This window comes from Nelumbo lutea, chromosome 8 (assembly GCF_056320005.1).
Source record: "Nelumbo lutea isolate HS-2025 chromosome 8, American lotus-T2T, whole genome shotgun sequence".
Lineage (NCBI taxonomy): Eukaryota > Viridiplantae > Streptophyta > Magnoliopsida > Proteales > Nelumbonaceae > Nelumbo > Nelumbo lutea.
Genome location: NC_142691.1, coordinates 18,843,648 through 18,857,800, shown reverse-complemented (window position 1 = coordinate 18,857,800; position 14,153 = coordinate 18,843,648). Strand labels below are relative to the sequence as shown.

The following is a 14,153-nucleotide window of genomic DNA, read 5'->3' as shown; positions in this document are numbered from 1 at the left end:
ATGAGCTTTAATCATGCTGTCCAAAGAAATTTTTAAAATAAAATGTCTCTGTAGCGAAATTTTGCTAATAAAAACTCCACTGATCGAGTAGATAATGATATCAAGGCCAGCAGCAACTGCCCAAAACCCCAATCTCCCGTCTCTAATGTATTATTTGCCCTAATATAATTTATGTTCATATCAAGGCCGACAATCTCGTCTTCTTTCATAGGCTCATCTTTCTCTTTCTCTCTCACCCTCTTTGTCTCTCTATTTCAAACCTTCATTTACTTTTGATACCTAAACTCAAAATCATGGTTTTAAAGATCTGACCAAATTGGACGGTCGGACTAGAAAAAACTAAATGGTCACTTGACCAGTTTCATTTTACCCTAAAACCATTTTTTGGTCAAGAACAAGCGATTGAATCATCGATTAAGACAATGATTTTGGCCATTTTCTATTATTTTATTTTATTTTTGTCACAACAAGTCATTCATTCAATCTAAATGATCAGACCATTTGACCCAAGAACAGTTTCCTATTCAGTCCAGCTTTAAAAACCTTTCTTGAAACTCCCATAATAATAGGTGGATGGAAGCAATAAAAAAACAAGCCACCAGACTTAGAGAACATATTGCCGAACAACCATAGGTAGCAAAACCCTAGTCTTCTTCCTTCAGAAAACTTTAATTGTGCCTATTCTTTAGATTCTATCTATGCTCTCTGCCTTGAATGGGTAAGGCTAATCAAAAGGGTTGAAATCACTCACGAGCTAGGTAAGCAGCCACTAGTCAAAACAAAGCTAAAGCTATGTTTTAAGGTTAATTAAAAGGCACAAGTTGCTTGTGAATGCAATTGAGACATTTGACTGGAACCTGGATGGAGGAATAGTCAATACCCTTTTGTTTTGGTTGCTTGCTTCTATCCTCATCTAATTGGATAAAGCTTTGTTTGTTTAGTAGTGGTTAGTGATGAAGGAAGATTTGGCCCGACCTCATAATTACGCAATACGTGGCAAAGGCAACAGCTCAGCACAACAGCGCGCTTAAGGCGCGAGCACCAGAGGAACCAACGGTCCAAACTCCCTACTAGGAACCTGAACTCCCACCTAGGAGCCCGAACTCTCCCTTTGGCCCCGAGCCAAACCCAAAGGGCAGTAACCCGAACTGGCCTGCCTATGGCAGTTCGGGACACACCTCTCTGAACTGACCTGCCCTATGGCAGTTCGGGACACACCTTCGAGCTCAAGACTTCACCTCGCTCACCACTCCAGCACTTCACCTCCAAGACGCCAAACTGAACAACCATACCATGCCTGACATTGAGGAAGTTCGTTCCAGGGGTGGCGCACCTGACTGACTTGGGATCTGACGCTTGACAGCCGCACTTCAAACGGCCACTTGCCACCGCCACCTGCTACCGCCACTTGCCACCTCCATCTCCAGTTACAGAGACGACTCCGACAAGGAGCAGTGGCGGTTCTGTCCCAGTAGAAGGGATGGCACCCGAACTGGCAAAAGCATAGAAGTAATCATACCCGACCTGACATAAGCCTCAGAGTGAGTGCACGAAGTGGTTATAAAAGGCCCCCTACCCCCAACAACAAGGAATGCAAACTTTGCGCCATCTAGTTTCATCTTGCCTTTGAGAGAATACTAACTTGAGCCTCGGAACAATCTCACCGGGTCCCCTTGGAGTTCCCTCATCTTCTCCGTTTCAAGCTCCCCGTTGCTCCAGTCAGAGGCAAGGTCGTTGACAGCTAGGATCGGCCGGATTACGCACCATCAGTTAGCTTTCAACAAAAGTCGCCTCATGAAGTGTCTAATTAGCTCTACCACGTCACTTAATTGTCACTCTCAAGGTTACTGCTCAATCAAAGCTTTTGCTGTATCTATCAAATAAAAAAAAATCAAAACGTTTGCTGAGTAAAAAGCCTTTTAAGCACTTCATCTCATTTTAATTCAAAAACTACTATTTTCACTTGTTAGAATAGACATTGTTTGAGGAGTTGCTCCTGTGGTTCCTCTTTCAAGCTTTCAATGGTTTATCAAATAAATTCATTCAACCCTAACCCAACCTTCTTCCCATCCCTTAAAATCTCGTAGAACTTCTTAATCTCAGATCTTAACTCAACTTTCACTACATATATTAATCCTATGTTTTACTAGAGTTCAAATGAACCCCCACAAAACTGCCCCCCACAACGTCCCATGGCACATTCTTGTCGTGTATTGGGAACATCTCCTGATGATAATATCAGGAATGATGGTATCATCATTGGGAGATATTCTTAATACTCGGTGGGGATGTGACGTGGAATGTTGTGGGGGGATGATTTGGTCTTGTTTTATTAGTATTTGTTTGTTTTTTGTTTTTATTGGTTCTTTAAATACAAAATTCAAAAAAAAAAGTTTGAAATGATTATAGTTTATTATGAGTCATAACTTATAATAGATCTTTTATGGGTAGTAAGCTATGGGTGCCAAACAACAAAGAGGAGATAACAAATAAAATATTCAAAAAACATAAAAATTATATTAAGGTTTTGGTATTTCCAATTAGGACTAAGTGAAGTGATTATCTTAAAAGAAATAAATGGTAGTATGTAGTAGGGGCCATACAACTATCATGCATATAAACAAATCAATGTATGATACCATATATATAACATATATTTATATATGATATGTACTATATAGTTGGGTTCGGGTTGACCCAAGGTCAACTCGAACCCAACCCGACTTTATCGAGTTGAGTTAGGGTTGGATTCGGCCCAACTCGGCCCAAGTTGCAGTCTTACCCAATTGTGGGCTATTTTTGAAACCAAACAGGTACCATCAGTTTTTACTGAAACCAAACAAAAACCAATTGGTTGATCAATTCAATTTTTGGTGATTTTATTTTTCAATTTCTCGGGTTTTTATATTTACAATATATTATAAATAAATATACAAATACCTAATATAAATAAACATAAAATATAATATGTATTTATTTATTTTTGCTACTAAAATATATTTATATTAATATAAAATGCATATAAAACCAGATTTTTTTATTTGGTTAGATTTTTTGGTTTTTGTTGAACACCCCAAGCTCAATTCGAAAAGAATACAATACAAATACAAGGTTTTGCACTCTATAAATGCAAATACGGGATTCGATTTTTGTTGATATTTGGTGACCCCTTTTTCTTCAAAGTGCACATTACGAAATTCGGTTCCACATCAACGTTATAATCAAGGTTCAAAATATCGATACACCTGATATGCCAATAAGAGAGTATTAGGCAATATCGATAATTTTTTTCATTTGCTTTTTTTATTTCTTTTCAAAACCGATTCAGTGGAGTGGAGCCAATTTAAGACTCCTCCACCCTCTGAAGTAGTCAAAACCTGCAGAGGTATATCGGAAAGCCACCAGCACGATACGTATCAGCCGGTACGTATCGATACTTCGAATTGCCTGTAACAAACCAGCAACACACCAACGAGCCTAACCCTCGATTGGTGCATGAAAATATGTATTTATAATGAATTTGTCCTTGTGATCCTTCCAAATTAGCATATATTATTTTGCTGGCGCGCTTGCTCTTTTTTTTTATCTCTTGACTCTTGCCCCGCCTTTCATTGCGGGACAGAGATCGCCAGATCGGGTTGGATTTGACATATAATCACTGGGTCGAAACAGATTTGATCTGTTAATCCTCCTGCCCTCGGTTTCTTGCTTTCTGCATCTCTGCCCTTTATTCGTTTTCGGTGGACTCCAGAAGTCGAGGTAGCTGCAAGCACTGTTCTCTCTCGAAATTTTTTTCCCCTGTTATGCTCTCTCTTGAAGTTCAATATCGGCAGCATCACGTTATGAATTGATTAGTGCCTTCCTGAATTGCTGTTGTATATATTATCGTGTTTATTTGGCAGTTAAGTCGAACCTGGTGGAGATGAATAAGAGAAAGAAATCAACATTTAAAGGAGTATCATCCTCCTCAGTTGGTACGGATTCAGCGGACAGAAGACCGGACTTTAGGCAGATAATGAAGGACGTTGAGTACTTAGGTACTGAACTACCTCCCTCTTTAATTCCCTATTTCTTTATTGTGATTTTTGCATATTCAATTGTACACTAAATGTTTATAGTTTCCAGATTTAGATAACTGAATCAACCCATTGTCTGTGTGTGTGTGCGTATTTGGACTTGGAGAGGAGCAACTATTACCAAATTGTTTTTTCCCTTCTCAGTAAAATTGGTAACTTCTATGAATAAGCTGCATGTTCTTATACTTCTACTCCTTTAAATAATTTTAAAGTAGGGGATTTATCTTCTTGCTCATGAAATGTTGTTCTCCGTTTAAATTTTGAATAGAAATTATGGAAGCCAAAGTTCTTATGGATATAGAAAATGGACTGAGTGAATTGTTGGAGTAAGGATGTGAAATTAGTAAATGATTTCCTATTATTCTTGTTTGAATTGGCAGATTATGAAGTTAATCATGGAGTTATTAAAAGGACAATAACCTGGATTAAAGCAAGTAATAGAATAAAAGGTAAAAAAGAACTGCGTGGATGGGCTCAAAGCTAGTGGTTCAAGGGATTTGGTCTCTTGATAGTGAAAAAATATGGTGATTTTTTTTTTTTAAGATCGATCACATGGGGGGTATGCTACAATGGTTGCTATTTGCATGATGGAATGAGAAGATCTTAGATTCCATTTTGGTGGAAGCATGAATTATCAAAATGCTGGATAATGTCCACGGAGGCAGTGGAAATGCAAGTTACCCAAGTACAACAAGGTCACAGATGCCAAAATGTTGGATGGAGTCGTGGTTTAAAGTTTCGATACACCCGATGTTTCGATTCCACAATTTTTTTTTTTTTGAGTTCTTTTTACCCAAAATTGGTCAGGGAGTTGATTTTAAGCCTGCTATACCCTGAAAATGCCCAAAATCCCAAATTCTCTGTATTTAGATATTAGTGGCTTGCTAGTATGATACAATACGCCCAATACAGGGTGTATCATGTTGATACTTTAAATCTTGGATGAAACTTGCACTATAATCTCAAGCATATGGAACTCATGTTCAGGCATCCAGGTATATGCTGTGATGAAATCCTGCACTTGTTCAAGGGAAAAAAACAGGGGAGTTTTAGCAGAGTGGAGATGTAGTCTTAAAGGTTATCTTTTAAGATTGTTGACGATAAGATGAGTTCTCTTCTGGATTTTTCATGTTGAATCCTTCTTTCTTACTATTACAGAGAACCAAAATGGTTGTGCTTTTGTAGAGAAAAGGCTTTGACTCCCCACTGTTCCATTGAGTATCTCCCTCTTATGGGAGGCCCTTTTGTGGATACATAGTCTCTTGCAGCTTGCTGAAAGGGAAATACCTAAGGGATAGAACTCTTAACCTTCTTTCTTCTAGTTACCTCTCCTTCATCTGATTCAGACAATGTAATCAGATGGAGCTTAATAGTTGATAGCAGACCCCGGAGAGTTGCACATGTCTTGAACGAACTAAGAGAATCAACCATTGGAAGAGCAGTTCGGATTAGCTGGATACTGAAGGATTGAAATTCAAAAGCAGGTGGTTTAGCCAAATCTGGGCTGAGTTTTTTTTTTTTTTTTTAGGGATTGACTGCTTTACTGGTTGTTCATATGTTGTGCATTCTTATAAATCCTTCAAGTGTATCCCACATTTTTTTTTTTGTGAACTAATATAATATTCTTAGTAGGGGTGGCAATGAGCCGAGCTCAAGCCTACTAGAGCTTGGCTCGTGAGGCTCTCGAGCTGGCTCGAATATATATATACAATATTATAATTATTAATTATTATAATTCTTATTTTTTTAAAATCTCAAATAAAAAAAAATATATATATATATATATATATTTTTTATAAAATATTTTTTCTCAAAATCGAGCTTGAGCCGAGCCAAGCTCAAGCTCAAGGTTCTGGCTCGAACCGAGCTCAAGCCTTGTAGAACAGTCTCGAGCTGAGTTTGAGCCTCACACTATTCAGCTCAGCTCGGCTCGAATCCACCCCTAATTCTTAGTTACCTCTAAGAAAATAAAAAGATGAGAGGATAAACCAAAAAATATAGGGGGTTTTGATTCTAGAGTGAAAGAGAAAAGGTGGGATGGATGAATTTGAGGAAGGCAATTGAAGAATCTTCTGTGGACCTACACCTACTATGGTTTCACCCTCTGATTGTAATTAGTGATCTTAAAATTGGACCATCAAAGGTATGACTCTTTGATTTAAATGATGTCCCATTGGCATGAGTATCATGTGGCTAATTTTTAGCATCCATATGCTCACTTTTATATTTCAGAAATAAACAGGAAGGCAAAAACATTGTACATGGTTTTTTTATAGTGGACAAAGAAGATAGGAGGTCAACATAATGTTTTTTTTTTCATGTGTTAAAGTCTCTTGTAGAAGTGGGGTATACACTTTATATTGTCATATATAACATAATTGTTCAATCACTTCAATGCAACAGAACATATAACAAAATTATGGTTGGGTTTCAAGACAATGGTAGAAATTTAAAGTCCTTATTAAGTCCTTTTGGTGCATAGGCCTCAACTCTAGCAGCATTGTCCATCAAATTGATATAGGGGGAATTCTTTCAAGCTGCCAAACTCTACATTTGTAACTTCCATTTCCATTTCCATCTATCAAATAGATCAATCACAATGGAGAGAAACTGGCACTCAACTATCAAGAATAAAGAAATACAATAAGAAATTTGAGTTAAGAAATTACCATGAGGATTGAAATGTTCTGTGCCAACCTTTCACAGATGGAAGAGGGAACAATAAAGTGAGAAACAAAAGAACTAAGAATTATATATGATTTACCAATGTTTTGCACTAATTATGTTAGGTAGCATTACCAAAAGGTCCTTATATTTCTAACCAATAATAGTAAGATGCATGGGTAAACGACCTGACTAATTGGGGAAGCCATAACCTACCCTACCCCAATCTTGACATGGGTCAGCACTTTACAAACCAAATCTGGCCCAAGCCAGAGAATGTGTGTCCCAAATCTATACTATTAGGGTTATTAACACCCCTATTTTAGAGGACCCTGATTGGATTTATTTCTCTTACACTAGTAGATTGAAAATTGGTATTTTAGGACTCCCTTTTACACTTCTTTACCATAATTTATACAAATATGGCATGATTTTGGCTGCACTTAACCTAGAATTTTCCTCTTACATTGAAACACAAGTCAAGGCATAAGTTGATCCCCCCAACCCCCCCCCCCCAAAAAAAAAAAAAAGCTTTGTGACCTAGGCATCACCCTGATAGATTTACTTGAATGACCACTGATTTAGTATACAATTAAATAAATAGAAAAAGGCATCAATACAGCCAATACATCATGCTTGCATCTTCTTTTGACTGTATACATTGGCAATACTTAAGCAGTATGTCTTCTATTATTTTTTAATTATTCATTTAAAACATTTTATTGGTTTAGTTACCTCTGACATGACATGGAAAGAGAGGAAACACATGGAGAATCGGAGGGTAGCTGAGCAGTTGGGTGGAAAGGTGAAAACTTTGTGTATTTCCATTCTTTCCTGCCGATGCAATTACATTGTCTTAATTTGAAGTTTACTCATTGATGGCACAGCCTCAAAAGAAACATAGAGTACCACTAAGTGTAGCAAGAGTGACCATGAAGAAACAAAAAGAAAGAGAACAGAAAATGCTTGAAGAGGTGATTGATGTGGTTTATGGGATTGGCTTTTATTGTTCTCTAATGAAGTAGTAAATCATGATCATTCAAATCTATGGTGCTGAAATTTGTACTTGTATTAGGGCTTGATTCTTGGACACTCTGGACATAAGCATGCGAGTTCTAATAAAGCAGCAGAGAAGCACAAGACCGAGGGCAGGGTGCTGAAGTCAAGTGAGGGCTATTTTAGAAATGGTGTATTGGATGTGAAGCATCTTTTGCGACCTGCTACATCTAGAGATAGAGACAATCATACAGATGTTACTACTGAAGGAAAAAAAGAGAAAACGGGCTGGAAAGCAGAAAGGAGGTAAGAAGCAGAGAGGAAAAAAGCGCAGGTAAACCATAGGAAATTTGTATAAGTGTACATCCATTCAGGGAATGGGAAATTTTTGATAAGCCTCACTTGTGAACCTTTTGACACTTTGTGATTTTTTTTCTTTTTTTTTTTATGAATGACACCTAATGAATCTTTTGAAAATCAGAAAAAAAAATGTTGGTAGAAGAGAAGAAAAAAGGGATATAATTACCTAGCTCATTGTTTCTACTTAAATTGAGCCAGTTAAGGTCAACCCAAGCCTAAAAGCTGGCCCCAATCCTATGTCTAACATCAGTAATTTAAACCATTAAATAAGAATAATGTATATCAATGTTTTAAATCTGCCATTGACCTGGCCGATCAAACCATTTGAACCATCCACTGGCCATGAATCTGGGTCCGGTTCTCTTAAAACCTGGTGATTAGTCAAAAACTGTTCAACTTGGATAATTGGACCATTGACCCATTCGACCCAGATGGTCAACTGATGACCCATGACCCGGAGGCAAGAACAATTCAGCCTCGGGTCGGTTTTTAAAACATTGATGGATATGATTATTATCCATGCATAATATACTTAGTTGAGTTTGGGCTGGACCAGGATTGGGGCTACGGGATATCAAATGGCTAGCCTTAGGCCCAGCCTGAAAAGTGAAAAACCGGGCTTAAGTCCTGCCCGTGTAAATTTTGGGTTGGCCCTAAACCTCTCTGTCTATGATCTTTACTCGTCTGGCATTTTTATTTTTAAAGCTATAAGTTCTACTTGCACTCCCAAACAAGAAATTCTAGTTCAGTAATTCCCTGAGAGAGATTAATTACGATATAACAAAGTTTAGATGATTAGTGGTTCAAATTAGAACCCCATCATTAATAGACAACTTCACACTCTATAAGACAAGAGCAATGCTATAATGAAGGCCCTCCATCATAAACAGCAATGCCTCCATCGGATAGGTCCCACTCTGATCAATAATTACATGCTTAGGTCCAAAATCAACACAATCAAATGATTCTAGTATAGTAGAAAGCTAGGCCTTCCAATCTAATGGTGATTAGGGTATTCTTGAAACTCCAAAAATGATTTGAGTTCGAACACCATTCATACTTGAAACACAAAACACCACTGTTTGTACTTTAAATCCTGTTTGGTGTTTGGTGAAAATGTGTTTTCTCATCCATATCAGCACTTCAGTGTCACATCAGTCAGGGCACGGGGCCCTGTTTGGCATGTCTTTTCGTGCAGGCTGTTGGTTGTTTAGAAATCCGGCAGCCTGCGTTTTAGTCTTTTCCTGTTTGATTAGAAAAAGATCTAATCGCCAAAAGATGACGCCCCGAAAAGATGCACGAAGTTCATTTTGGGCTAATATCAGAAAGCTTTAAATAGAGTTTTTCAACTTTTTTCATTGCATCTTCGCACAGGAAGACACGCCTTAACCAAATGGTCTTCAGGCTATTAAGATCTTAATGCAAAAGCTCACATCGTCTTTTGTCTATCAAGTCTGCTGGAAGATCTTTCAAAAAATGTTTGCCAAATGGCACCTTTTCCTCTTTAGTCTGTATTTGGTTTGAAAGAAAAAGTAGGAAAAGGTAGAAATCTATACAAGGTTTGTTAAGTTTCCCTTCCTTTCCCTACCTTCTCTTTCAAACCAAACAAATTAAAAGAAAAAAACATCAAATTGATGTTTACTGAAACACCCCTAGGTTTCAAGTGGAAATGTTTTATGACTGTTTTAACTCAAAATAGTCTCAATCAAATTAAAAAAAAAAAAAAAAACATCAAAATGCTAATATGCTGCTGATGTGGCACTTTTTCAAGTAGAAACAGCCACATACCAAACATCCCCTAAATATATGGGACAAGTGGTGATTGAAGGGAGAGAACCCTTCGACAGATCTATCTGTGGTACTTGTCTGTTTCTACACAGATCTCTATCTGTTCTGTTCATCTAGGCATCTAACTTTCTCATTGCTTTGACTGAAGAAACTACATTAGTTTTCTCGTTGTTTTTCATTAGCCCCAAAATAAGTTGCTCTTGTGAAGATCCATATGGGTTAGGTTGGGCTAATTAACAGGCTTCTTATCACTAAGCAATCGGATTAGCAGTAGCAGAACAGACCCAGTGCACCATGTAGATATTTTGAATGAGAAATGAACTGAAAACTACTGAATGAATGGTCTATATCCAGAACTAAGAAAAGCGTTGAATGGTTGGTAATGCTCACGGGCAAATCATGTTCACCTACACATTTCCAATGAATGGACTCATCCTTAAAAAGATATTCTGGATCTATCCATGAATTGCAGATAAAACCTACCACAGAAAAGCATGGCCTGATTCACTATCTCTCTCTTTCCCTTGAAACACTATATAAGCAACCACCCCTGTTAATCTTTACAACATTACCAAGAAGAAGAAGAAGAAGAAGATGCATCACCCTCCACCCAAAGATCCACAAGGTCCGCCTCACGGGCCACCTCACCATGAGCCACCACATGCACACCCTCCTGGTCCTCCTCATGGAGGCCCTCCGCCTCCCCATGCACCGCCACCAGGTCCGCCGGGTCCCCATCCACATCCGCCTGGTCCGGGTGAGCCGCACGGGCCACCACACCGCTGCTAGCTTTTGTGAACCGCTCATGTTATAGTCTGTGCTGCTACTACCTCAGTACCTCTCCAGCTCTCCTAGTCCTAGGCACTACAGCAGTATTTACCAGAAATTGATCATGTTAGTCTCTGTGTTATGTTGTGTACCCACTACATGTACTACTAGCTCTACTAATGTGTAAGGACTAGTGAAAGTGAACTAATAAAGATGAGGTGTTTAGTTAATTGGTGCTTTTGCTAAGGCTGTGTTATTGAGCTCTTAGTCTTGCTCATAAAGCCAGCTCTTAAGGACTACTACGTGAATGAATTCTGTGATGAATACTCTCTGTATATGCATGCTTCAGTAAATCATTTATTCTTACTCTCATTTCAGAGATGTTATGCCTGAAAGGTGCAGCTAATCCTCGGCCCATTTCTAGTTAATTCACTGCTGCAAGGGCTGCCTTGTGGCTAAGACATGGCTATGCGGCCCATGCAACAGTAAGACTGTGTTTTGTTTGACAGAAAATAAGAGAGAAACAGAAAGTTGAATAAGGTTTCTGTCACACCAAACACAGACTAAATGAACTTCCTTTTTCCTTTCATGGGGAAAGATATGATGTTTGGTTATACCATTGAATACATCAATGGTTATACCGTTTGGGACAGGAGTAATTACCCCTAAGGTTGAAATCTAGGCTTCTTTGTGTTACTTAATTACAGAACGGGATCTGCTCCTCACACGGGGGCGCCTCACATGCACACCCACCGTGCATTGGGAATATCTCCCGTGAATAATAATTCATAAGTACGGGAGATGTTCTCAATGCATGGCACGATGTGCGTGTGAGGAGCGAGTGAGGCGCCCTGTGTGAGAAGCAGATTCGATCTCGGTAATTACTGGCAAAACCCTAAGGGTTTGGGCCTGATGCAATGTAAATTCTTCAATTTTACATCTGCTGTCCAGGTGATTGATTTGACCACCTAGATAAATGGGGTTAAAAATACTACTCTATATGTCAGGTTTAAGAGCCCTACATCAACTCTTTTTTTTCCTCCAAATAAACTTCTTTGTCTAGCAGATGGAATATTAGAGGGATGTTTGGTTGGAGGAATTGATATGCCGATTCAGATTTTTAAATGTCACAGTTGGCTCATCAAATCATGTGAAGCATTCTCATTTGGTAAGAATCAATAGAGAAAGCTTCAGGAATTAAGGATTTTGAATTGAATTTTGATATTTCTATGCCCTGTCAAGATTAGTTCAACCAAACACATTTTCTTGAAAAGATTAGCGGGTGAGTGGTAAAACGGTAAAAGCTAAAAGGAGAGAGAGAGAGAGTCAGAAATGAATCATACAACCAACCACTGTGAAATGTGTGGATCCTATGTATTTTATTACTGGTGTGGAACATTATCATTGGTTTCACAGCCTAGTGTTCAGTTAATCTAAATTCATTCAATAGGTGATAAAATAATAAAAAAATAAAAAAAAAGGTTGAGAGGTTGAGTGGTTTATTCACATGGATAAAAGACCATCTACAGCAACTGTTTTTTACAAATTGAAGAAGCGAGATGAATTAGGGGCAGAATGGAATGGTTAAACAAGATTCATTAGCCAAACCCACATAGTTGGGACTTGGGACAGGGCTTAGATGAAGATGATTAGTAATTCCTCAAACCCATCAAAATCACTTAGTATTGATTAAAATCATTTTGATAGATATAAAAATTTTTCCCAATTCACAGGATTATAATCCTAGTTCAATGCATACCATTAATTCTCAGGAAACCACTGTCGAGCTTCTCTTTCCTTGTCTTCTGTAAGCTCTATATCAAAAGCTATTGTTGCATAGGGCTGTCAGAGGGTTGATTCTATCCGATATAACTGAATCGACCAAACTGATTATGTCGGTTCTGGTTTTATGATTTTGCTCCAATTGGTCAGGATATAGTGAATAATATATAAAGGCCTCCTGGTTCTTGTATTAATTTTGTTATATTTTATATCCAAAAGGATAAATTTAAGATAATATTGATTAGAAACACTTCTTTTATTAAGGTTATATTATCAAAAATAAAGCTTTAACCTGTTATTATCGTGGGTAATTATTATAGATCTCTAGCATAATTGGGTCTAATTGGATCAGGACTAATCGCCGTGATTGATAATCGGGATAGTTTTGGATCTATCACATAAAACTGATTAATAATTGGTTCAGGACTATAAGACCCAACTCATTGACAGCCCTATGTCTGCAATAGGAAATAAGCCCAGGCACATTTTGTAAAAAGGGAAAAGGGTAAAGAATAGTCTCTTTCTATTTGATAAGGTAGTATGTAAAGTTGGGCTGCCTAATTTGAAGAATTTAAACTATGTTGCACTTGGATTGGGGTACTGGCAAATTCATATTGGCGCCCCATAACACATCCCAATCGTGTATTGAGAACATCTCCCAATAACTAGTATAGGAGATGTTCCTAATTCACGCTGAGATGTGCATGTGGGGCGCCTGTGGGGTGTCAATGTGAACTAAGTGTGGGCCTATTGAAAATTTAACTAATTCCCAACCCAAATGACTATCTTTTCTTAAAGTCATAATATAGGGATTTTTACCGTTCAATCCACCTCTGAAATCCTAGCTCCACTGTACAGCTGGGGGTAGGTGTCAGATCGGAATTGATGCCAATTCATGGGCGGGTGCAGGCTAAAAATCCCTAAAATATATAAAAATGTGTTTCTTTTTCTTTTTTCTTTTTTTTTTTTTTTTGTGTGTGTATGTGTCTTCTGGGCCTATTCGTAACAAAGGCCTATAATCGGATCAAATTCAGATCGAATCCAGCTACATCTATATCCATCCTATTAAAGTTAAAATTACCAAAAATTAAAAAAAAATCAAGAAAAAATAATTCCTTTTAATTTATACATGTAATATATATAATATAATCGGATATAGAGCTTTTAATTCGAAACCCATTGACGGCCCTAGCTTAGCACTTATTGATTGTTCCTGAAGCCTGCAAACTGGAGAATGCATCAATTACTCGGATAACAAGCTCTGGATCCTAATTCAAGGTTGTCAGATTCGGACCGGATTCAGAGTTAGGTCATTTAACCCGTAAGGCCGTAAGACTGTCAACCAACTAGGACCCGAAAAGCTCACCGGGCCACTGACAAACTGCTTAATATTATATCGAGAAATCAATGCAATATATTATGGGTGGGCCTGGGCCGGCTGGCTATGTCTTCCTCTTTGTTAACATGGTTGTGCAATCATGCATCAACTAGTCGGACCTGGACAGGTCCGCATGTACCCGGACCAGGATCCTATTAAAAACACCAGGTACGGGTTGGGTCCGCTTCACAGAACTTGCTTTCATGTACCTGGTGTTGGTGGGCACAGGAATCTTGGACCTGAATACTACTGGGCCCTGAATTGGACCAGGCCAATCCAAGGCCCAAAGCTACAGTTGTAGTCCATCACGATCCAGCACGACTGAATTATTTGTGCTGGAT

At 38.2% G+C, this 14,153-nt stretch overlaps 1 protein-coding gene across 1 annotated transcript; it reads left to right on the top strand.

Annotated features, from left to right (window-relative positions):
- The first annotated feature begins 3,292 nt into the window (after nucleotides 1-3,292).
- On the top strand, nucleotides 3,293-8,147 carry LOC148843135 (uncharacterized). Its single transcript, XM_088958208.1, has 5 exons — nucleotides 3,293-3,759; nucleotides 3,903-4,037; nucleotides 7,472-7,545; nucleotides 7,628-7,714; nucleotides 7,816-8,147. Exons 2-5 carry the CDS (start codon nucleotides 3,923-3,925, stop codon nucleotides 8,044-8,046), a joined length of 507 nt encoding a protein of 168 aa, XP_088814334.1. The 5' UTR covers nucleotides 3,293-3,759; nucleotides 3,903-3,922; the 3' UTR covers nucleotides 8,047-8,147.
- Nucleotides 8,148-14,153: the final 6,006 nt, after the last annotated feature.

Coding starts and splice junctions, on each gene's coding strand:
- LOC148843135 (XM_088958208.1), top strand. CDS start 3,923: ATGAATAAGAGAAAGAAATCAACATTTAAAGGAGTATCATCCTCCTCA. Junction 7,546..7,627: donor CTGAGCAGTTGGGTGGAAAG/GTGAAAACTTTG, acceptor TTGATGGCACAG/CCTCAAAAGAAACATAGAGT. Junction 7,715..7,815: donor AACAGAAAATGCTTGAAGAG/GTGATTGATGTG, acceptor TACTTGTATTAG/GGCTTGATTCTTGGACACTC.